Source organism: Patagioenas fasciata, chromosome 34 (genome assembly GCF_037038585.1).
Source record: "Patagioenas fasciata isolate bPatFas1 chromosome 34, bPatFas1.hap1, whole genome shotgun sequence".
NCBI lineage: Eukaryota > Metazoa > Chordata > Aves > Columbiformes > Columbidae > Patagioenas > Patagioenas fasciata.
In genome coordinates, this window is record NC_092553.1 from 3038598 (window position 1) to 3060553 (window position 21956).

The following is a 21956-nucleotide window of genomic DNA, read 5'->3' on the forward strand; positions in this document are numbered from 1 at the left end:
AAGCTCCTCCCCCCCAATCAATTAAGAACCAGCTACAAAACAACCCGAAGTGGTTTAATTGGATTTGGGGGGTGGGGGAGGGGCGGCGTGCGGGGGGTGGGGGGGGGGGGTGGGGGGAGGGGCAGGGGGGTCACAGGGACCAGGGGAGGCGGAAGACGTGGGGGGGGAGGGGGGTGCAATGGGTGCCCTCGAAGTTCTGCAGGTGCTTCTGGGCCTGGGGGGGAGGGGTGGGGGGTGAGGGGGGACCCAGGCGTCCGGGAGGGACCCAGGCGTCCGGGAGCCCCAGCTCAACCCGCTCATCCCTCCCATAAGAGGACCCAGGAGTTCAGGGGGACCCAGGAGTTCGGGGGGGACCCAGGAGTTCGGGGGGACCCAGGAGTTCAGGGGTGGGTGTGGCCTCACCAGGTAAAGCGCCATTTGCTGCCGCTCCTCGGGGGTCATGTGCTCACCTGGGGGGGGCGGGGCCTTGAGAGGGGGCGGGGCCAGCACCGGCCCTGCCCCCCCATTGGTGACACACCTGCCCTCCCATTGGTTGAGCCCACGCGCTCCCATTGGCTCCACCCCCCCGGCCCCACCTTTCCAAACCACATTGGCCACGCCCACACCCCCCAGCTCCGCCCCCCGGTTCCCCATTGGTCCCACCCACAGTGGCCCCGCCCCCTTTTCGTCCCACTCCCCCCCCCCACACCGTTCCCCTTGGCCCCACCCCTTGCCTCCCATTGGCCCCTCACCCACTTGGCCCCACCCCTCACCTCCCATTCGCCCCTCGCTCCATTGCACCCGCCCCTTGCCTCCCATTGGCCTCTCTCCCCCTTGGCTCCGCCCCTCGCTCCCCATTGGCCCCTCGCCCCCGGCCCCACTCCTCACCCCCCATTGGCCCCTCGCCCACTTGGCCCCACCCGTCACGCCCATGGGCCCCTCGCCCCCCATTGGCCCCACCCCTCGCTCCCCATTGGCCCCTTGCCCCCTCGGCCCCGCCCCTCGCCCCCATTGGCTCACCCAGCTGCCATGGGAAGGGGGGGTTCCGGTCCCCAGCGAACGCCTCCAGCTCCGCGCGGCACCAGCGCTCGGACACGCCCCCTGCGCCCGGACGCCTGGGTCCCTCGGACGCCTGGGTCCCCCCCAGCCCATCCCCCCCTCTGCCCTTCCCCCCCCCCCCACCCACCCTGCCCGGACGCCTGGGTCCTTCCTCCCTGCCCAACCCCCCCACTATGGCCCATCCCGCCCCACAGCCCGGACGCCTGGGTCCCTCGGACGCCTGGGTCCCCTCTGCCCCTCATCCGCATGCAACCCTATCCCCCTATAACCCGGACGCCTGGGTCCCTCGGACGCCTGGGTCCCCACTGCTCCTCCCCACCCCATAGCCAACCCCCCCGCCATGGCCCCTTCACCCGGACACCTGGGTCCCTCGGACGCCTGGGTCCCCACTGCTCCTCCCCACCCCATAGCCAACCCCCCCAGCCATGGCCCCTTCACCCGGACGCCTGGGTCCCTTGGACGCCTGGGTCCCCTCTGGCCCTTCCCCCCATACCCCACCCCCCCACGTTCTCCTCGTGCCCGGACGCCTGGGTCCCTCGGACGCCTGGGTCCCCCCCGGAGTTGGGGGGGGGGGGGCGTGGCCTCACCGTCCTCGGTGGGCGTGGCCTCCTCCAGCCACGCCTTCACGGCCGCCTCCCCCTCCCCCGCCATGATCTTGGGGTACCTGGGGGGGGAAATGGGGGTCAGGGACCCCCCGGGACCCCAACCCCCCCCCCCCCAGGGCCCCCCAGGGCCCCCAAGGAGCCCCCGCACCCACCGGTGCCGCAGCAGCCGCAGCAGGAGGTCGTTGCCCCGATTGGACGCGATGTCATCGGGGACCCTGGCGGGGGACACGGTCACAGGGGACCCAGGCGTCCGGGAGGGACCCAGGAGTTCGGGGGGACCCAGGAGTTCGGGAGGGACCCAGGGGTTTGGGGAGGGACCCAGGAGTTCGGGAGGGACCCAGGAGTTCGGGGGGACCCAGGAGTTCGGGAGGGACCCAGGCGTCCGGGAGGGACCCAGGAGTTCGGGGGGACCCAGGAGTTCGGGAGGGACCCAGGGGTTTGGGGAGGGACCCAGGAGTTCGGGAGGGACCCAGGAGTTCGGGGGGACCCAGGAGTTCGGGGGGACCCAGGAGTTCGGGAGGGACCCAGGAGTTCGGGAGGGACCCAGGGGTTTGGGGAGGGACCCAGGAGTTCGGGGGGACCCAGGAGTTCATGGAGGGACCCAGGGGTTTGGGGAGGGACCCAGGAGTTCGGGGGGACCCAGGAGTTCGGGGGGACCCAGGAGTTCGGGAGGGACCCAGGAGTTCGGGAGGGACCCAGGCGTCCGGGAGGGACCCAGGAGTTCGGGGGGGACCCAGGAGTTCGGGAGGGACCCAGGCGTCCGGGAGGGACCCAGGCGTCCGGGCTCACGTGGTGGTGATGATCTCGTCCCTCGTTCTCCTCACCAGCAGCACCGGCCCCGGGTACCTGGGGAGGGGGGGGGCACAAAAAAGGGGGTGCTGGAGGGGACCCAGGCGTCCGGGCCCCACATGGGTGGGCACAGGGATGGGGGAGGGTCCCTAAAATGTGGGGGTGGGGTCAGTGGAATGGGGGGGGGTCCCTAAAATGGGGGGGAGGGGTCTGTAATTGGGGAGTGCGGGTACCTGCAGAGCTGATCCGCGTTGTTCAAGTTCAAGTGTTCACGGACCGTCCGGGTCACGAGGTCACCTGGGGGGACCCAGGAGTTCGGGAGGGACCCAGGAGTTCGGGAGGGACCCAGGAGTTCGGGAAGGACCCAGGCGTCCGGGAGGGACCCAGGAGTTCGGGGAGGGACCCAGGAGTTCGGGGGGGACCCAGGAGTTCGGGAGGGGACCCAGGAGTTTGGGAGGGACCCAGGAGTTCGGGGAGGGACCCAGGAGTTCGGGAGGGACCCAGGAGTTCGGGAGGGACCCAGGAGTTCGGGGAGGGACCCAGGAGTTCGGGAGGGACCCAGGAGTCCGGGAGGGACCCAGGAGTTCGGGAGGGACCCAGGAGTTCGGGAGGGACCCAGGCGTTCGGGAGGGACCCAGGAGTTCGGGAGGGACCCAGGAGTTCGGGAGGGGACCCAGGAGTTCGGGAGGGGACCCAGGAGTTCGGGAGGGACCCAGGAGTTCGGGAGGGGACCCAGGCGTTCGGGAGGGACCCAGGAGTTTGGGAGGGACCCAGGCGTTCGGGAGGGACCCAGGAGTTCGGGAGGGGACCCAGGAGTTCGGGAGGGGACCCAGGAGTTCAGGAGGGACCCAGGCGTTCGGGAGGGACCCAGGCGTTCGGGAGGGACCCAGGAGTTCAGGAGGGACCCAGGCGTTCGGGAGGGACCCAGGAGTTCAGGAGGGACCCAGGCGTTCGGGAGGGACCCCGGCGTCCGGGCGGCGCTCACCCCAGGCCCTGGGCAGCACCTTGAGCGCCAGGGGCAGGACGTCGTCGAACGAGGCGTCCAGGACCAGCCCCCCCAGGGCCGGGTACGACATGGCCGCCCAGGTGGCTGCGGGAGCGGTGCCGACCGGTGTGGACCAGTACGGACCAGTACGGACCAGTATGGACCAGCATGGACCAGTACGGACCAGCATGGACCAGCACGGACCAGTACGGACCAGCATGGACCAGTACGGACCAGCACGGACCAGTACGGACCAGTACGGACCAGTACGGACCAGTACGGACCAGTACAGAGCAGTACGGACCAGCATGGTCCCACACAGACTCCCATAACCCCACCATAAACTCTCATAGGCCCCCATAACCCCCTCAAGACCCCCACAGACCCCCGCCAAGGCCCCATAGACCCCCAATAGATCCCCATAGATCCCCCCAGGACCCCATAGACCCCCATAGCCCCCATTACTGGTGAAGCCCACCGACGCTCCATAACCCCCATAGACCCCATACCCCCCATAGCCCCCCATAGACTCCCCCATTGTCCCATAGCCCCCATAGCCCCCCCCCCTAGACTCCCATATCCCCAAAGCCCCATAGCCCCCATTACTGGTGAAGCCCCTGATGCTCCATAGCCCCCATAGGCCCCCCATACCCCCATAGCTCCCATATCCCCATAGCCCCCCCCAGACTCCCATTGTCCCATAGCCCCCATAGACCCCCTCATTGTCCCATAGCCCCCCATACCCCCATAGCCCCCATTACCGGTGAAGCCCCCGATGCTCCATAGCCCCCCATACCCCCATAGCCCCCATTACCGGTGAAGCCCCCGATGCTCCATAGACCCCCATACCCCCATAGCCCCCATTACCGGTGAAGCCCCCGATGCTCCATAGACCCCCATAGACCCCATAGCCCCCCATACCCCCCATACCCCCCGTTACCGGTGAAGCCCCTGATGCTCCGTAGCCCCCCATAGACCCCATAGCCCCCATAGCCCCCATAGGCCCCACAGCCCCCCATACCCCCCATAGCCCCATAGACCCCATACCCCCCATAGACCCCATAACCCCCATAGACCCCATAGCCCCCCATACCCCCCATAGCCCCATACCCCCCATAGACCCCATAGCCCCCCATAGCCCCCCATAGCCCCCATAGACCCCATAGCCCCCCATAACCCCCATAGACCCCATAGCCCCCCATACCCCCCATACCCCCATAGCCCCCCATACCCCCCACAGCCCCCGTTACCGGTGAAGCCCCCGATGCTCCAGCCGTACAGGACGATTTTCTGGGGTTCAAACCCCAGGGCGTTCAGAGCGAACCCCAAAACCACATCGACCGCATCGGCCTCGCTCTGCGGGAGGGGCACCCCCTGGGGACCCCAAAAACCCCCAAATCACCAAAAATCACCCCAAAATCACCAGAAAACACCCCAAAATCACCCAGAAACACCCCAAAAACACCCAAAAAACCCCCAAAATCACCCCAAATACCCCCAAAAAGCAAAAAAACCCATCCCAGAATCAACCCCAAAACCCCCAGAAACACCCAAAAATCACCTGAAAACACCCCAAAGTCACCCAAAATTACCCCAAAACCCCCCAAATCAGCCAAAATGACCCCAAACCACCCCTAAATCAACAAAAATCACCCAAAAAACGCCAACAAGCACCCCAAACTCACCCAGAAACCTCTAAAAATACCCCCCCAAAAGCCCCAAAACACCCAAAATTGCCCCCAAAATCACCCCAAAATCACCCAAACCCCCCCAAAATCCCCCAGAAACACCCAAAAATACCCCAAGACCTCCCCAAAATCACCCGAACCACCCCAAATACCCCCAAAACCACCCCAAAATCACCCAAACTCACCCCGAAACACCCAAAAAACACCCAAAATCACCCCAAAATCACCAGAAATACCCCCAAAAAACACCCAGAAAGACCCCAAAATCCCCCAAGAACACCTCAGAATCACCCAAAACCACCCCAAAATACCCCAAACCAACCCAAAAATCCCCAAAATCCACCCCAAAATCACCAAAACACCCCAAAATCACCCAGAAACACCCCAAAATCACCCCCAAAATACCCCAAATCACCCCAAATACCCCCAAAGTCACCCAAGAAACTCCAAACTTAACCCCCAAATCATCCCAAGTTACCTCAAAATCAACCAAAAACACCCAAAAATAGCCCAAAATCACCCAAAAATCACCCAAAACCACCCCCAAAAACGCCCCCCCAAAAAAACCCAAAAACACTCAAAACCCACCCAAAAACACCCCCAGAAAACCACCCAAAGCACCCCAAAAATAGCCAAAACCCACCCAAAAAAACAACAAGGGACCCCTAAAATCCCAGGAACCCCCCCAAAAAACGGGGACACCCCAAATAACCCCGGGACACCCCAAAAAATACGAGGTGGGGGGGGGGACTCACGGTGCTGCCACCAAATCCCGGGTGGTTCCAGCCCAGGACGGAGTAACCGGCTGGGGGGGACAAAATGGGGGTCACCCCCAAATATTTGGGGGTCCCCCCAATGAGAAACACCCCAAAAATCCCCCAAAAACGCGAGAAATCGCCCCAAAATTGAGGTAGATTCAAATAGGACCCCCCCCCCCCCCGAATTGAAATGGTTTGGCCCAGGGCTCCCCAATGGATTCGCCCAAAGCCAAAAGGCGCCAAGAAAGTGGGAAAATTGGAGGAAAACGACCCAAAATGATCGCGGAATTGGGCAAACCCCCCCCAAACTAATAATGGGTGCCCCCTAAAATGGGGATGGACCCCACCCACCCCCAAAAATAAGGGGGGAAGCCCCAAAAATGAATGGATTTGCCCACCCCTCCCCGTAGTGGCCACAGATGGTTCGTTCCGCCCGCTGCGCTTCCCTGGGCTGGACGAGCCCATTGGGCGGGTCTGGGGGGGATCTGGGGGGGAATTGGGGGCTTTTGGGGGGTCCCTGTGGGTCTGGGGGGGTCGGGGGGGGTCTAGGGGGGTTTTGGGGGGTCGGGGGGGGTTTGGGGACCCCTCGTACCCTCCAGGGGGGTGCTGAGACACCCCACTTCATAGAACCCGGCGTTTCCTTCGCAGCAAATCACCTGGGGGGGGGGGGATATAAATGTGGGGGGGGCCACAGCCCCTCCCCCAACCCCCCCAGACCCCTCAAAACCCTCAGGACCCCCCAAGAACCCCCAATAATTCAACCCCCCCCCTCCCCAAGAACCCCCCTTCCAAGACCCCCCCCCCCCAAAAGACCCACCCCAAATCCCCCCTCCCCCACCCCTAAGCCCACCCCCCACCCCCAGGAACCCCCCCCCCCAAATCCCCCTTGTCCCATCTCCAAACCCCCAAACCCCCCCACCCCAAACCCCCCCCAGGGACCCCCCAGAACTTCCCCAAATCCCCCCTAAACCCCCCAAAACCCCCCCCACGGACCCCCCCAAACTCCCCCCAGGGAACCCCCAAAACCCCTCCCAATCCCCCCCCCTTGGACCCCCCCAAAATCCCCCAGGGGCCCCCCAAAAACTCCCCCAAGCCCCCTCAGGACCCCCCTAACTCCCCCCAGGACCCCCCAAAACCCCCCCACCCCCCCCCGGATCCCCCAAGACCCCCCCCAACCCCCTCACCGGGACCCCTCAAGAGCCCCTCAGGGACCCCCCCCAGCGGCTCCCAAAACCCCCCCACCCCCCCACCCTGGGACACCCAAAACCCCCCCAACGCCCCCCTAAACCCCCCTGGGATCCCCCTAAACCCCCCCCAGAACCCTCCAACCCCCCCCAAAACCTCCCCAATATCCCCCAAGGAGCCCCCCCAACCCCCACCGGGACCCCCCAAAACCCCCCCATGGATCCCCCAAAACCCCCCAATAACCCCCCTATCCCCCCCCCGGGACCCCCAAACCCCCCAACCCCCACCCGGGTACCCCCAAAAGCCCCCCACCGCCCTTCGGGACCCCCAAAGCCCCCCCAAACTCCCCTCAGGGACCTCCCAAAACCCCCCAACCCCCCCCCAGCTCCCCCCAAAACCTCCCCAACCCCCACCCCCCGGGACCCCCCAAAACCCCCCAACCCTCTCCCCCAACCCCCACCTGGGACCCCCCAAAACCCCCCAGGGACCCCCCCCCAGGGCCCCCCCAAATCCCACCTGGGACCCCCCAAAACCCCCCCAATCTTCCCCAACCCCCACCTGGGACCCCCCAAACCCCCCCCCCAGGGCCCCCCCAAATCCCACCAGGGTCTCCCCGCGGGGGTCTCCGCCCCCCCTCCTGTCCACGAAGGCGGCGTCGATCTCGTTGCCGTCGCAGGCCAGCAGCTTCACGCGCCGCCCCCCGCACTGCAGGGGGCGCAAGGGAGTCGGTGGGGGGGGGCGTGGCTTAGTGGGGGGTGTGGGCGTGGCTTGGGGGTGGGCGGGGCCTCACCTGGCCAATCAGGCGCGCCTGGCCCTGCAGCAGCGCGGGCAGCAGCGCCTTCTGCAGCAGCCGCACCGAGCCCGGGAACAGCAGCCGGCGGCCCAAGGAGTGCGCCAGGAGCCGGCTGGGGGCGGGGTCAAACCGGGGACACGCCCACCGGGGGGCGGGGTCAGCGGGGGGCACGCCCATGAGGGGGTGGAGTCATCCCAGGCTTCCCAAAGAGGGAGGGAGAAGGGAGACAGGGGGCCCTTGGGGGCGGAGTCAAGGTCTGCGGCTCCACCCTCTGAGCTAGGGGGTGGAGCCACTGGTGGACACGCCCACAAGGGGGAGTGGTCAGCGGGGATACACCCACGAGGGGGCGGAGTCATCCCAGGTTTCCCAAAGAGGGACGGAGAGGGGAGGCCAGGGGGCCCTTGGGGGCGGGGTTAACGCTGGGACACGCCCACGAGGGGAGGGGTCAGCGTGGGGCACGCCCATGAGGAGGTGGAGTCAGCAGAGGATTCCCAAAGGGGGAGGGAATGGGGGAGACAGGTGACCCTTAGGGGCGGAGTCAAAGCCTGAGGCTCCGCCCAGTGATTTAGGGGGTGGGGCCACTGCTGGACACACCCACAAGGGGGAGGGAACACGGGTGGACACACCCATAACGGGCAAACAAGGGCTCTTTAGGGGCGGAGTCTTAGTTGGTGGCTCCACCCCCATCCCATGGAGGTGTGGCCTACATTCCCCACCCCCACAGGCCACACCCCCTTGAGGCCCCACCCACTCACCGCCCTTCCCCCTTCTCGTCTGCGCCCGCCCCGCCCCGCCCCTTAAAACCCCGCCCCCTCAGAGCCACACCCCTTGAAACCACCCCCCCAATCCCACCCATTTGAGGCTCCACCCCCCCGATGTCCCGCCCCTCAATACCCTTTCCAAAGCTCCGCCCCTAAGACCCCGCCCCCTGAAGCTCCACCCCCTCGGTTCCCCACCCCTGAAGCTCCACCCCCTCGGTTCCCCACCCCGAAGCTCCACCCCTGAGGCCCCCGCCCCCTGAAGCTCTGCCTCCCTAGGCCACGCCCCTCAAGCTGCTTCCCACTCAAAGCTCCGCCCCCTTGACGCCCCAACTCCCCCATTCAAGACTCCGCCCCCTCCCTATGCCCCGCCCCCTTGGCCCCGCCCACCTGGCCAGCCGCCCTGGCAGGTCCTTGATGGTCTCCATGAGGTTCAGTTTTGGGGGGGGGGTGCGGAGCAGCGGAACAGCCCGGGAGCCCCCCCTGGAAACAGGGGGGTCAGGGGGGTCCCCAAAGTCTGGGGGGGGACCTGGGGGGTCCCTCGAGGTTTTTGGGGGGTTCCCCAAGGAGTTTTGGTGGGGGGAGCAGGGTGGTTTTGGGGAGACTCCGAGTATTTTGGGGGGTCCCCAAAGGTCTGGGGGGTCCCTGGGGGTGTTTGGGGGGCTCAGGGGGTCACGGGGTCCCCTCAAGGTGTGGGGGGTTCAGGGGGTTTTGGGGGGCTCAGGGGGTTCCCCCAAAACATGGGGGGGGGTTCAGGGGACTTTAGGGGGGGTCTCCCAAAGTTTGGGGGGGTCTGGGGGTTTTGGGGGGTCCCCAAATTTTGGGGGTGTCCCAAAAGGGGGCGTCATGGGTGTTCCCAAGAGTTTGGGGGGCTCATGGAGTTTTGGGAGATCCCTCAAAATTTGGGGGGGTCCTGGGGGTTTCCCCAGGGTTTGGGGGGCTCAGGGAGGTTTAGGGGGACCCCCAGAAGTTTGGGGGGTCTGGGGGTTTTGGGGGGGTCCCCAGCGTTTGGAGTGGGGCCCACGGGGGTCTTGGGGAACCTGGGGGGGTCAGGGGGATTTGGGGTCCCCCCGAAATTCGGGTGGAGTCCCAGGAGGTTCCTCCAGGCTCTGGGGGGTCTGGGTGGATTTGGGGGGTTCAGGGGGGGTCCCCTAAACTGTGGGTGGGTCAGGGGAGATCAGGGGGGCCTGGGGGGTTTTGGGGTGTCCATGGGTTTTGGGGGGTCCCCCAGAGTTTGGGGGGTCTGGGGAGGTCAGGGGGTCCCCCAAAATTTGGGGGGTGTCCCCAGAGGTTCCTCCAGGCTCTGGGGGGTCTGGGTGGATTTGCGGGGTTCAGGGGGGTCCCCCAAACTGTGGGGGGATCAGGGGGGCACGGGGGAGTCTGGGGGTATCCGGGGGGGTTTTGGGGTGTCCGTGGGGTTTGGGGGGTCCCCCAGAGTTTGGGGGGTCTGGGGGCATCTTGGGGAACTTGGGGGGGGGCAGTGGGTTTGGGGGTCCCCCAAAATTTGATGGGGGGTCCCAGGAGGTTCCTTCATGCTCTGGGGTGTCTGGCTGGATTTAGGGGGTTCAGGGGGGGTCCCCTAAACTGTGGGTGGGTCAGGGGAGGTCAGGGTGGTTCAGGGGGGCCTGGGGGGGTCTGGGGGGTTTTGGGGTGCCCGTGGGTTTCGGGGGGCTCACCAGGGGGCGCCGTGGCTGTCCCAGCGATAATCCACCGGCCAGCTGCGGAAGTCGAAGGTGAATCGGCCCAGTTTGCGCTGGGGGGGGAAATGGGGTGAGGACCCCCCAAAACTGACCCCCGGGGACCCCAAATCCGCCCAGGGGGGTCCCAACATCTGGGGGGGCCCCAAAGCTCCTGGGAGGTCCCCAACATCCGGGGGGTGCCCAAAACTCCTGGGAGGTCCCCAACATCCGGGGGGTGCCCAAAACTCCTGGGAGGTCCCCAACATCCAGGGGGGTCCCAAACACTATGAGGGGTTCCTAAAACCCCTGGGGGGTCCCCAACAATATGGGGGGTCCCCAAAACTCCTAGAGAGGTCCCAGACACTACGGGGGGTCCCCAAAACCCCTGGGGGGTCCCCAATATTCTGGGGGTCATGGGCACCCAGGTGGGGTCCCCAACAATCTGGAGGGTCCCCAAAACCCCTGGGGGGTCCCCAATATTCTGGGGGTCATTGGCACTCAGGGCTGTCCCCAACATTATGGGGGTTCCCCAAGATTGGGGGGGCATCCAAAACCCCTGGGGGGTCCCCAACATTCTGGGGGTCATTGCAACCCAGAGGGGATCCCCAACAATCTGGGGGGACCCCTAAAACCCCTGGGGGGGGTCTCCAATATTCTGGGGGTCATTGGTATCCAGGAGGGGTCCCCAACAATATAAGGAGTCCCCAAAACTCCTGGGGGGTCCCAGACACTATGGGGGTCCCCAAAACCCCTGGGGGGGTCCCCAATATTCCGGGGTGTCATTGGCACCTGGGGAGGGGTCCCAGCAATATGGGGAGTCCCCAAGATCTGGGGGGGTCCCCAAAACCCCTTGGGGGGATCCCCAACATTCCAGGGGGTCCCCAGGGCTCTGTGGGTTCCCCATAAGCCTGGAGGGGTCCCCAACATTTTGGGGGGGCCCCAAGGCTCTGGGGGGGTCCCCAAGGCTCTGGGAGGGTCCCCAACATTTGGGGGGTCCCCACCTTGCTCTCGGGGGTCCCCAGCCGATGCGCGTCCTCCAGCACCGAGATGAACTCCACGTACTGGGGGTTGCTCCAGCGCCCAATCCCTGCGGAGAGGGGGGGACAGGGGACCCAGGCGTCCGGGAAGGGACCCAGGCGTTCGGGGGACTTGGACAATGTGGGGAGCCAAGGGGTGCGGGGTACCCAGGAGTTCGGGAGGGACCCAGGAGTTTAGGAAGAGACCCAGGAGTTCGGGAGGGACCCAGGAATTCGGGAGGGAGCCAGGAGTTCAGGGGGGACCCAGGAGTTCAGGGGGGACCCAGGAGTTCGGGAGGGACCCAGGAGTTCAGAAGGGACCCAAGAGTTCGGGAGGGACCCAGGAGTTCGGGAGGGACCCAGGAGTTCGGGAGGGACCCAGGAGTTCAGGAGGGACCCAGGAGTTCAGGGGGGACCCAGGAGTTTGGGGGGGACCCAGGAGATCGGGGGGACCCAGGAGTTCGGGAGGGACCCAGGAGTTCAGGAGGGACCCAGGAGTTTGGGGGGGACCCAGGAGTTTGGGGGGGACCCAGGCGTCCGGGGGGTCCCCCAATTCTCACCTCGCAAACAAGCCACCCCCCCCAACAAGAGCAGGACGGTGGCGCCGTAATGGGACAGCTGGACCATGCGGGTCATTGTCAGCAGCCCTGGGGTCAAGGGCAGGGCATGGGTCAAGGTCAAGGTCAGCCCCCCTCCCCATGACCTTGACCTTCACAGACACCCCAAAACCCCCATTTCCCCCTCAATAACCCCCATAGAACCACCACAAGCCCCGCCCCCAGAAGCCACGCCCCCATCCCTAAGCCCCACCCACAGCCACTCCAATACCGCCAAACCAGCCCCATTTCCCCCCAAGTCCCGCCCACCCCAAGCCCCACCCACCCAGACTCTGCCCCATAGGCCACGCCCCCCTCCATAAGCCCCACCCACTCCAGTACCGCCAAACCAGTCCCATTTCCCCCGTTAACCCTCAAGCCCCTCCCACATCAAGCCCCTCCCACATCAAGCCCCTCCCACATCAAGCCCCTCCCACATCAAGCCCCTCCCACATCAAGCCCCTCCCACATCAAGCCCCTCCCACACCAAGCCCCTCCCACATCAAGCCCCGCCCACCACAGACCCCACCCCATAGGCCCCACCCCCAGCCACCCCAATACCCCCAAGCCAGCCCCATTTCCCATTAACCCTCCAAGCCCCACCCCACAGGCCCCGCCCACCTCAAGTCCCGCCCACCCCACAGGCCCCACCCCCTGGCTAAGCCACTCCCCCACCTTTCCGGTACAGATAGAGAGCGGCCAATGGGGAGGTGTAATAGGAGATGGACCAGAGAACCGAGGCCTGGGGGGAATGGGGGGACCCCCAAGTTTGGGGGGGTCCCCAGGTATATTGGGGGGGGCCCAGGTCCATTGGGGGGTCCCCAGGTTCTTCGGGGGTCCCCCGGTATATTGGGGGGTCCTGGGGTTCATGGGGGGTCCCAGGTCCATAGGGTGGGTCCCCAAATCTTGGGGAGTCCTCAAGTTCATCTCTTAGGGGGGTCCCACATTTTTTGGGTGGGTCCCATATCTTGGGGGGGTCCCATATTTCGGAAGGGGTCCCATATTTCAGAGGGGGGGGTCCCATACTTTATGGGGGGGGTCCCATATTTCAGGGGTGGGGTCCCATATTTCAGGGGGGGGTCCCACATTTTGGGAGGGTCCCATATTTTGGGGGGGTCCCACATTTCAGGAGCAAGCCCCAGATTTTTGGGGGGTCCCATGTTTTGAGATGGGGGTCCCACATTTTAGGAGGGGGTCCCACATTTCGGGGGGGCGGTCCCTATTTTAAGGGGGAGTCCCTATTTGGGGGAGGGTCCCTATTTTATGGGGGTGGTGTCCCTCTTTGAGGGGGGGTCTCCCCTATTTTGAGCGGGGGTCTCCCCTATTTAGGGGGGGGTCCCTATTTGGTGGGGGTCTCCCCTACTTAGGGGTGTCTCCTCTATTTTGAGGGCGTTCTCCCCTATTCGGGGGGGTCCCTATTTAGGGGGGGGGGTCTCCCCTATTTTGGAGGTGGATCTCCCCTATTTGAAGGGGGGGTCTCCTCTATTTGGGGGTCTCCCCTATTTTGAGGGGGGATCTCCCCTATTAGGGGGGGTCCCTATTTGGGGGTTCTCCCCTATTTGAGGGGGGAGCCTCCCCTATTTGGGGGTCTCCCCTATTTTGAGGGGGGGGGTCCCTATTTGGGGGGGGTCTCCCCTATTTTTAGGGGGATCTCCCCTATTTTCCAGGGGGTCCCTATTTGGGGGGGTCTCCCCTATTTTGGGAGGGAGGTCCCTATTTAGGAGGGGTCCCTATTTAGGGGGGGTCTCCCCTATTTTGAGGGGGTTCTCCCCTATTGGGGGGGGGTCCCTATTTAGGGAGTGTCTCCCCTATTTGAGGGGGGGTCTCCCCTATTTTGGGGGGGCCTCCTCTATTCGGGGGGGGGTCCCTATTTTGGGGGGGGTCCCTATTTTGGGGGGGTCTCCCCTATTTAGGGGGTGTCTCCCCTATTTGAAGGGGGGGTCTCCTCTATTTGGGGGGGGGGGTCTCCCCTATTTAGGGGGGGTCCCTATTTGGGGGGGAGTCTCCCCTATTTTGGAGAGGAGGTTCCTATTGGGGGGGGGGGGGTCCCTATTTGGGGGGATTCTCCCCTATTTTGGAGGGGGGTCTGTCCTATTTTGGGGGGGGGGGGTCCTCCCCTATTCAGGGGGGGGTCTCCCCTATTCGGGGGGGGGTCTCCCCTATTGGGGGTGTTCCCTATTTAGGGGGGGTCTCCCCTATTTTGGGGGGGTCTCCCCTATTGGGGGGGTCCCTATTTGGGGGATTCTCCCCTATTTTGGAGGGGGGGTCCTCCCCTATTCGGGGGGGGGTCTCCCCTATTCGGGGGGGGTCTCCCCTATTTTGGGGGGGTCTCCCCTATTGGGTGGGGGTTCCTATTTTGGGGGGGGGTCCCTCACCAGCGCCAGGACGCTGTCCGTGTGCTTCTCCAGCGCCCTCGGTTGATAAAACGGGTCCTGCGGGGGGGTCACGGCCACGGGGTCACGGGGTCACGGTCACGGTCACCAACGATGCGGGGGGGAAGGTCCCTCACCCCCCCCCGCCCCCCCAACGCCGCCATATTGACCCTTCCCCCCCCCACCCCGCCCCGTCCTTCGCCCCCCCCCCGCCCCGGGACTCACCCAGACCGGATCCCCCCGGCTCCCCGCGGGGTCCCCAGAGCCCCCCGGTCCCCCCCCGGGTCCCCGGTGCACGAGGTAGAGCCGCGGGCCCAGGATGCAGCTCAGCAGCTTCCCCATGACAGCGGCACCGGCGCCCGCCGGAAGTGGAGCGGTCACTTCCGGCGCTACGGAAGCTGAGGAGGGGCGGGGATTGGTGGACCGGGTTTTCCCGCCTGTGGGCGGAGCCCCGCGCGTTGCCGGGGGAACGGGGGCAACATGGCGGCGTTGCCGTGGCAACGGGCGGGAAATGGCGGGGGGGGGCGTCAAAATGGGCCCTAAATACACCAAAATCGGCCCAAAATGCACCAAAAATGCCCTAAATGCGCCAAAATTGCATTAAAACAAGCCCTAAATACACCAAAATCGGCCCAATATACCCCAAAATGAGCCCTAATTGGCCCAAAATGTCCTAAAACGCAAACGTCCCCCCAAAATAGCCTAAAATAGCCCAAACGTGCCTGAAAAGACCTCGATTTGCCCCAAAATAGCCCCGAACCGGCTCAAAATGCCCCAAATGGGCCCCAAACACCCTGATTTTGTTTCAAAATGACCCAAAAACACCCCAAAAACCCCAAATTTTGCCCCAAAACACCCAAATTTTGCCCCCAAACTGCGCAATTTTGCCCCAAAATCCCCCAAATTTTGACCCCAAAATCCCCCAAATTTTGACCCCAAACCACCCAATATTTGACCCCAAAATCACCCAAATTTCGACCCCAAAACCGCCCAAATTTTGCCCAAAATGACCCAAATTTTGCCCCTAAACCACCTCAATTTTGCCCCCAAACCCCCCAAATTTTGCCCCAAACCCCCCAAATTTTGCCCCCAAAATTCCCCAAATTTCCACCCTAAATTTTGCTCAAAACCGCCCAAACTTTACCCCCCAAACTTTACCTCAAACCTTCCAAATTTTGCCCCAAAACCCCCCAATATTTTACCCCCAAAACACCCAAATTTCACCCCAAACCCCCCAAATTTTGCCCCCAAAATTCCCCAAATTTCCCCCCAAATTTTGCTCAAAACCACCCAAACTTCACCCCCAAATCCACCCCAATTTTGCCCAAAATGACCCAAATTTTGCCCCTAAATCACCCAAATTTTGCCCCAAAACCCCCCAAATTTTGCCCCAAACCCCCCAAATTTTGACCCCAAAACCCCCCAAATTTTCCCTCCAAATTTTGCTCAAAACCGCCCACATTTTGCCCCCAAAACCGCCCAAATTTTGCCCAAAATGACCCAAATTTTGCCCCTAAACCACCTCAATTTTGCCCCCAAAATTCCCCAAATTTCCACCCTAAATTTTGCTCAAAACCGCACAAACTTTACCCCCAAAACCGCCCAAATTTTACCCCAAACCGCCCAAATTTTGCCCCAAAACCCCCGAATATTTTACCCCCAAAACCCCCAAATTTCACCCCCAAACCCCCCAAATTTTGCCCCCAAAATTCCCCCCCCAAATTTTGCTCAAATCCGCCCAAACTTCACCCCCAAAACCCCCAAATTTCACCCCAAACCCCCCAAATTTTGCCCCCAAAATTCCCCCCCCAAATTTTGCTCAAAACCGCCCAAACTTCACCCCCAAATCCACCCCAATTTTGCCCAAAATGACCCAAATTTTGCCCCCAACCCCCCCCATTTTACCCAACTCCTCCCCACCCCCCCAGCCCCAACCCCAACCCCAACTCCATTCCTTCTCCTCCATTCTCTGTATTTGGGGTCCAAACCCAACAGAACCACGCGGGTGGGGTAAAACGGGGGGGGTTTTGGGGCGACGCGGGGGGGTTTCGGGGTCCCCCCCTCAGCGAATGGTCTTGACCGGGCTCTTGAAGTTGCTGGCGGCCTGGAGCTGCAGCTGATAGGCCATGGGGTGGATCTTGAACCCGTAGAGCCTGCAGGGGGCGGTAGGCGCCATCAGTAGGTTTCAGAGTTAACAAAGACCCAAACCCCATTTTTCGGGGGTCGCGGGGGGTTTTTCGAAGCGGGGTTTTTTACGGGGGGGGTCAGGACCTCGGGACGAACTGATTGGCCGGGCGTTTGGGGCGATATTCGGGGTGAACCATGAAGAGCATGTGGGGGAAGCCGGTGCCGAAATAAGCGCCGTCGGTGTGGTGGTGGCGCGAGGATTTGGGGGTGTAGACGTCCATGCATTTGGGGCAATAGAGCTTCACCATGGCCTCCCCCGGGATGTCCGACAACCCTGGGGGGTGGGGGGCGCAAAATATGGGGGGGGGGGCAGAGGGACCCAGGCGTCCGGGCGCTGCCCCTCCCCCCGGACTTCAAGCCGCTCTCGGACCCCAAACGAGTGGATTCCTAACAGGGACCCAGGCGTCCGGGACCCATAGAGGCTCATGTGGACCCCCCCCCAAAACCCTCAGGACCCCCCCCCAACCCCCAAAATCCCCCCAGACCCCCAAAATCCCCAGATCCCCCAAAACCACCCAAACCCACCCCCAAAACCTCCCCCAGACGCCCCCCAATATCCCCCCATAACCCCTCAAATTCTCCCCATAACCCCCCAATAACCCCCCAATTTCTCCCCATAACCCCCAAGACTCCCCCAAAATTACCCCCCCTGACCCCCCAACCCCCCCCAGCCCCCCAAACCCCCCAAAAACCCCCAAAGCCCCCCCAAAAACCCCCAATAAACCCCCCAAACCCCCCATATCCCAATGGGCAGCCCAGGCTGATTCTCCCATTAAACCCCAACACAGACACCAAATTCCCCCCATAACCCCCCAAAACCCCCCCAAAACCCCCCAAGACCCCCCCAAAATTACTCCCCTGACCCCCCCCAGCCCCCCAACCCCCCCAAAATCCCAACCCCCCCCCAAAACCCCCCCAAACCCCCCATATCCCAATGGGCACCCCAGGCTGATTCTCCCATTAAAACCCAACACAGACACCAAATTCCCCCCATAACCCCCCAAAACCCCCCAAGACCCCCCCCAAAACTACCCCCCCGACCCCCCCAAACCCCCCCCCATCCCCCCAAACCCCAACCCCCCCCAAAACCCCCCCGTACCGATGGGCAGCATGGGCTGGTTCTCACAATAGACCCGCGGGCAGTACCCGAAGTCCCCCTGCTGATATTTCTCCAGCTGGGAGGAACCAAGCGGGGTTCAGGGGGGGGGTCGGGGACACAAAGGGGGGCTCGGGGGGGGGTCGGGGACACAAAGGGGGGCTCGGGGGGTCCCCACCATCTGCGCGATGCCGCGGTTGGTCAGGATGTAGCGCGCGTGGATCAGCCCGTACAGCATCTCGGCCGCCTGCTCGATCAGGTCGCTCTGGTTCGGGTTGTCCTCCAGCTCCTCGTCTGCGTTTTGGGGGGGGGACATAAATTAAGGACCCCCCCAAACCTCCCAGAGGTCATCGGGACCCCCCCAGATCTATGAACCCCCCCCAAGATCATACAGACACCCACAAACCCCCAGGATGCCGGAGAATGGGGGGATTAGGACCTGGGGACGCTGGGGGGCTTTAGGACCCTGGGGGAACCTTTTGGGGGGGGTTTAGGACCCAGGGGTCCCTGGGGGGGTTTAGGAACCTGGGGGACCCTGGGGGTGAAGTTTGGGGGTCTGGGGGTTTTAGGACCCAGGGGGAACCTTTGTGGAGGGTGGGGGTTTAGGACCCAGGGGGGTTTTTAGGACCCAGTGGGACCCTGGGGGTGAAGTTTGGGGGTCTGGGGGGGTTTAGGACCCAGTGGGACCCTGGGGGTGAAGTTTGGGGGGTCTGGGGGGTTTTAGGACCCAGTGGGACCCTGGAGGTGAAGTTTGGGGGGTCTGGGGGGTTTAGGACCCAGTGGGACCCTGGGGGTGAAGTTTGGGGGGTCTGGGGGGTTTAGGACCCAGGGGGACCCTGGGGGTGAAGTTTGGGGGTCTGGGGGTTTTAGGACCCAGGGGGACCCTGGGGGTGAAGTTTGGGGGGTCTGGGGGGGTTTGGGACCCAGGGGGACCCTGGGGGTGAAGTTTGGGGGGTCTGGGGGGTTTAGGACCCAGGGGGACCCTGGGGGTGAAGTTTGGGGGTCTGGGGGTTTTAGGACCCAGGGGGACCCTGGGGGTGAAGTTTGGGGGGTCTGGGGGGTTTAGGACCCAGTGGGACCCTGGGGGTGAAGTTTGGGGGGTCTGGGGGGTTTAGGACCCAGTGGGACCCTGGGGGTGAAGTTTGGGGGGTCTGGGGGGTTTTAGGACCCAGTGGGACCCTGGGGGTGAAGTTTGGGGGGTCTGGGGGGTTTAGGACCCAGGGGGACCCTGGGGGTGAAGTTTGGGGGGTCTGGGGGGTTTTAGGACCCAGTGGGACCCTGGGGGTGAAGTTTGGGGGGTCTGGGGGGTTTAGGACCCAGGGGGACCCTGCGGGTGAAGTTTGGGGGGTCTGGGGGGTTTAGGACCCAGGGGGACCCTGGGGGTGAAGTTTGGGGGGTCTGGGGGGTTTAGGACCCAGTGGGACCCTGGGGGTGAAGTTTGGGGGGTCTGGGGGGTTTAGGACCCAGGGGGACCCTGGGGGTGAAGTTTGGGGGTCTGGGGGTTTTAGGACCCAGGGGGACCCTGGGGGTGAAGTTTGGGGGTCTGGGGGGTTTTAGGACCCAGGGGGACCCTGGGGGTGAAGTTTGGGGGTCTGGGGGTTTAGGACCCAGGGGGACCCTGGGGGTGAAGTTTGGGGGTCTGGGGGGTTTAGGACCCAGGGGGACCCTGGGGGTGAAGTTTGGGGGTCTGGGGGTTTTAGGACCCAGGGGGACCCTGGGGGTGAAGTTTGGGGGTCTGGGGGTTTAGGACCCAGTGGGACCCCGGGGGTGAAGTTTGGGGGTCTGGGGGGTTTAGGACCCAGTGGGACCCTGGGGGTGAAGTTTGGGGGGTCTGGGGGTTTTAGGACCCAGTGGGACCCTGGGGGGGTTTCATGCCCAAGGGGGGTATTTTAGGGCCCTGGGGGGGGTAATCTGGGGGTATTTTGTGTCCCGGGGGGGGCGTTTTGGGGTTAATTAAGGGTATTTTGGGGGTACTTTGGGGCTATTTTGGGGGCAATCTGGGGTTATTCTGGGGTATTTCGGGGGTAATTTGGGGGTTATTTTGGGGGTAATTTGGGGTTATTTGGGGGGTAATCTGGGGTTATTTCGGGGGCAATTGGGGGTATTTAGGGGGTAATTTGGGGCAATTTGGGGTTATTCTGGGGGCAATTCGGGGTTATTTGGGGTATTTTGGATGTAATTTGGGGGTTATTTCGGGGGTAATTTGGGGCATTTTGGGGTATTTCAGAGGTAATTTGGGGATAATTTGTGGGTTATTTTGGGGGTAATTTGGGGTATTTTGGGGGTAACTTGGGGTTATTCTGGGGGTAACTTGGGGTATTTTGGGGTTATTTTGGGGGTAATCTGGGGTTATTCTGGGGGTAATCTGGGGTTATTTGGGGTATTTTGGGGGTAACTTGGGGTATTTGGGGGGTAACTTGGGGTATTTCAGAGGTAATTTGGGGTTATTTTGGGGGCAATTTGGGGTTATTTAGGGGGTAATTTGGGGAATTTAGGGGGTAATTTGTGGCGTTTTGGGGTATTTTGTGGTGTTCCGGGGGTAGTTTGGGGTATTTGGGGGGTATTTAGGAGTAATTTGGGGTATTTGGGGGGTAATTAGGGGTATCTTGGGGCAATTTGGGGTGTTTTGGTGGTAATTTGGGGTATTTCGGGGGTAATTTGGGGTAATTAGGGGTATTTTGGGGGTAATTTCGGGGGTAATTTGGGGTATTTCAGGGGTAATTTGGGGTATTTCGGGGGTAATTTGGGGTATTTCGGGGGTAATTTGGGGTATTTCGGGGGTAATTTGGGGTATTTCGGGGGTAATTAGGGGTATTTTGGGGGTAATTAGGGGTATTTTGGGGGTAATTAGGGGTATTTGGGGGTAATTAGGGGTATTTTAGGGGGTAGCTTGGGGTATTTGGGGGTAATTAGGGGCAGCTGGGGGCTCACCCGGCTCCAGGTCCAGGATCATGTCCAGCGCCTGCCGGTAATGCGGGACCTGCTCGTTGAGCCCGGTCAGGTTGAACTTGTCCTGGATGTAATCCTCGTCCACCTGGGGGGGGGAGCGGGGGGGTCGGGAGGGACCCAGGCGTCCGGGGATGGGGAGGGGGGAGGGGGGTGGGGGGGGGGAGCCCAAACCTCGCAGAAAAACTCGTTCCCGCGGAGGCCGCAGAACCAGGAGATCCAGGAAACCTCCTCGGAGCTGCTCATGGTCCCGGGCGCTGGGGGGGACGAGACCGGGGATGGGGGGCAAATTGAGACCGGGGCGGGGAATGAGGCCCGGAGGGGGGGGGGGGGGATTGAGCCCCATTGGGACCCCCATGGGGGAAAGTGACACTCGGGGAGGTTAAATGAGACCCCCCCGCACCCCCCCCAGCACTCCCGGGTCCCCCAGGCCCCCCCGGACCCCCCAAAATTGCCGCCCCCCCCCCGCAGCTCTCACCGCGGCTCTCGGGGCGATGCGGGCCCGATCCCGCCCGCTCCGCGCATGCGCAGCCGCGGGGGGCGCCGGGAAGGGGAGGCCACGCCCTAAACCACGCCCACTCCGCTCTAAGCCACGCCCCCTCCTCACTAATCCGCGCCCGCTCGTCTCTAAACCACGCCCCAGTGGCTAAACCACGCCCCCGTCTCGCTAAACCACGCCCCCTCGCTGGCTCCGCAAAGCCCCGCCCCTCCGCTTCCGCCCGCGCTTGACGCCGCTTCCGGCCGCGATCGGGGCCGCTTCCGCCCGGCGCCGCTGTAGGAATTGCCGGGGAAACTCCGAGCCCGGGACCCAGGCGTCTGGTGACCTTTGACCTTTGTCGCCAATAGGTGGTGACACCCCCCCCCCCCCCCCCAGGGGAAGGGGCACTTGTGGGGTTCAGGGGGGGCAGTTATGGGGCTGGGGGACAGTTATGGGGCTGGGGGTCACTTGGGGGGTCAGTTATGGGGTCCATAGGGATCAGTTATGGGGCTGGGGGACAGGTGGGGGGGTCAGTTATGGGGCTGGGGAGGCACTTGTGGGGCTGGGGGTCGGTTATGGGGTCCAAGGGGGTCAGTTATAGGTCTGGGGGGGTCAGTTATGGGGCTGGGGGTCACTTGGGGGGATCACTTAGGGGGCTGGGGGATCAGCTATAGGGTCCAGGGGGGTCAGTTATGGGGCTGGGGGCTCAGTTATGGGGCTGGGGGGTCACTTGGGGGATCAGTTATGGGGCTGGGGGCTCAGTTATGGGGCTGGGGGGTCGGTTATGGGGCTGGGGGCTCATTTGTGGGTCTGGGGGTCACTTGGGGGCTCAGTTATGGGGCTGGGGTTCACTTGGGGGTCAGTTATGGGTCTGGGGGTTCAATTTGGGGGCTCAGTTATGGGTCTGGGTGGGTCAGTTATGGGTCTGGGGGCTCAGTTATGGGTCCGGGTGTCACTTATGGGGCAGATCCGCCCCCCTGGGGGTTC

At 63.4% G+C, this 21956-nt stretch overlaps 2 protein-coding genes across 3 annotated transcripts; both read right to left on the reverse strand.

Annotated features, from left to right (window-relative positions):
* Nucleotides 1-33: 33 nt before the first annotated feature.
* ABHD16A (abhydrolase domain containing 16A, phospholipase) lies at nucleotides 34-14689 on the reverse strand. 2 transcript variants are annotated; one of them, XM_071800973.1, is made up of 21 exons: nucleotides 14488-14689; nucleotides 14266-14322; nucleotides 12566-12632; nucleotides 11855-11941; nucleotides 11280-11365; nucleotides 10276-10352; nucleotides 8990-9082; nucleotides 7839-7953; nucleotides 7652-7753; nucleotides 6456-6519; nucleotides 5861-5910; nucleotides 4668-4791; nucleotides 3418-3522; nucleotides 2666-2729; nucleotides 2433-2489; nucleotides 1796-1858; nucleotides 1626-1702; nucleotides 1000-1080; nucleotides 403-449; nucleotides 125-214; nucleotides 34-85 (listed from the first exon to the last, which is right to left on the reverse strand). In XM_071800973.1, the coding sequence occupies exons 1-20, from the start codon at nucleotides 14602-14604 to the stop codon at nucleotides 131-133; spliced, it is 1617 nt and encodes a 538-aa protein (XP_071657074.1). In that variant the 5' UTR covers nucleotides 14605-14689; the 3' UTR covers nucleotides 34-85; nucleotides 125-130. The 2 variants fall into 2 exon arrangements, with proteins under 2 accessions (XP_071657074.1, XP_071657073.1); XM_071800972.1 differs by having other exon boundaries at nucleotides 34-214.
* Nucleotides 14690-16217: 1528 nt separating this feature from the next.
* On the reverse strand, nucleotides 16218-21101 carry CSNK2B (casein kinase 2 beta). The gene is made up of 7 exons (XM_071801016.1): nucleotides 20970-21101; nucleotides 20666-20748; nucleotides 20477-20579; nucleotides 17724-17839; nucleotides 17549-17624; nucleotides 16534-16723; nucleotides 16218-16415 (listed from the first exon to the last, which is right to left on the reverse strand). The coding sequence occupies exons 2-7, from the start codon at nucleotides 20735-20737 to the stop codon at nucleotides 16325-16327; spliced, it is 648 nt and encodes a 215-aa protein (XP_071657117.1). The 5' UTR covers nucleotides 20738-20748; nucleotides 20970-21101; the 3' UTR covers nucleotides 16218-16324.
* Nucleotides 21102-21956: the final 855 nt, after the last annotated feature.

What these genes read in the sequence shown, in the direction of transcription:
- ABHD16A (XM_071800973.1), bottom strand. Translation starts at nt 14,604, where the DNA reads ATGGGGAAGCTGCTGAGCTGCATCCTGGGCCCGCGGCTCTACCTCGTG. An exon ending in TGGGGACCCCCGAGAGCAAG is followed by an intron (nt 10,353 to 11,279) that starts GTGGGGACCCCC and finishes TTCCCCCCCCAG; the next exon opens with CGCAAACTGGGCCGATTCAC. An exon ending in GGCCACGCCCACCGAGGACG is followed by an intron (nt 1,081 to 1,625) that starts GTGAGGCCACGC and finishes GTCCGGGCGCAG; the next exon opens with GGGGCGTGTCCGAGCGCTGG.
- CSNK2B (XM_071801016.1), bottom strand. Translation starts at nt 20,737, where the DNA reads ATGAGCAGCTCCGAGGAGGTTTCCTGGATCTCCTGGTTCTGCGGCCTC. An exon ending in GGAACGAGTTTTTCTGCGAG is followed by an intron (nt 20,580 to 20,665) that starts GTTTGGGCTCCC and finishes TCCCCCCCCCAG; the next exon opens with GTGGACGAGGATTACATCCA. An exon ending in ACCGCGGCATCGCGCAGATG is followed by an intron (nt 17,625 to 17,723) that starts GTGGGGACCCCC and finishes GGTTCCTCCCAG; the next exon opens with CTGGAGAAATATCAGCAGGG.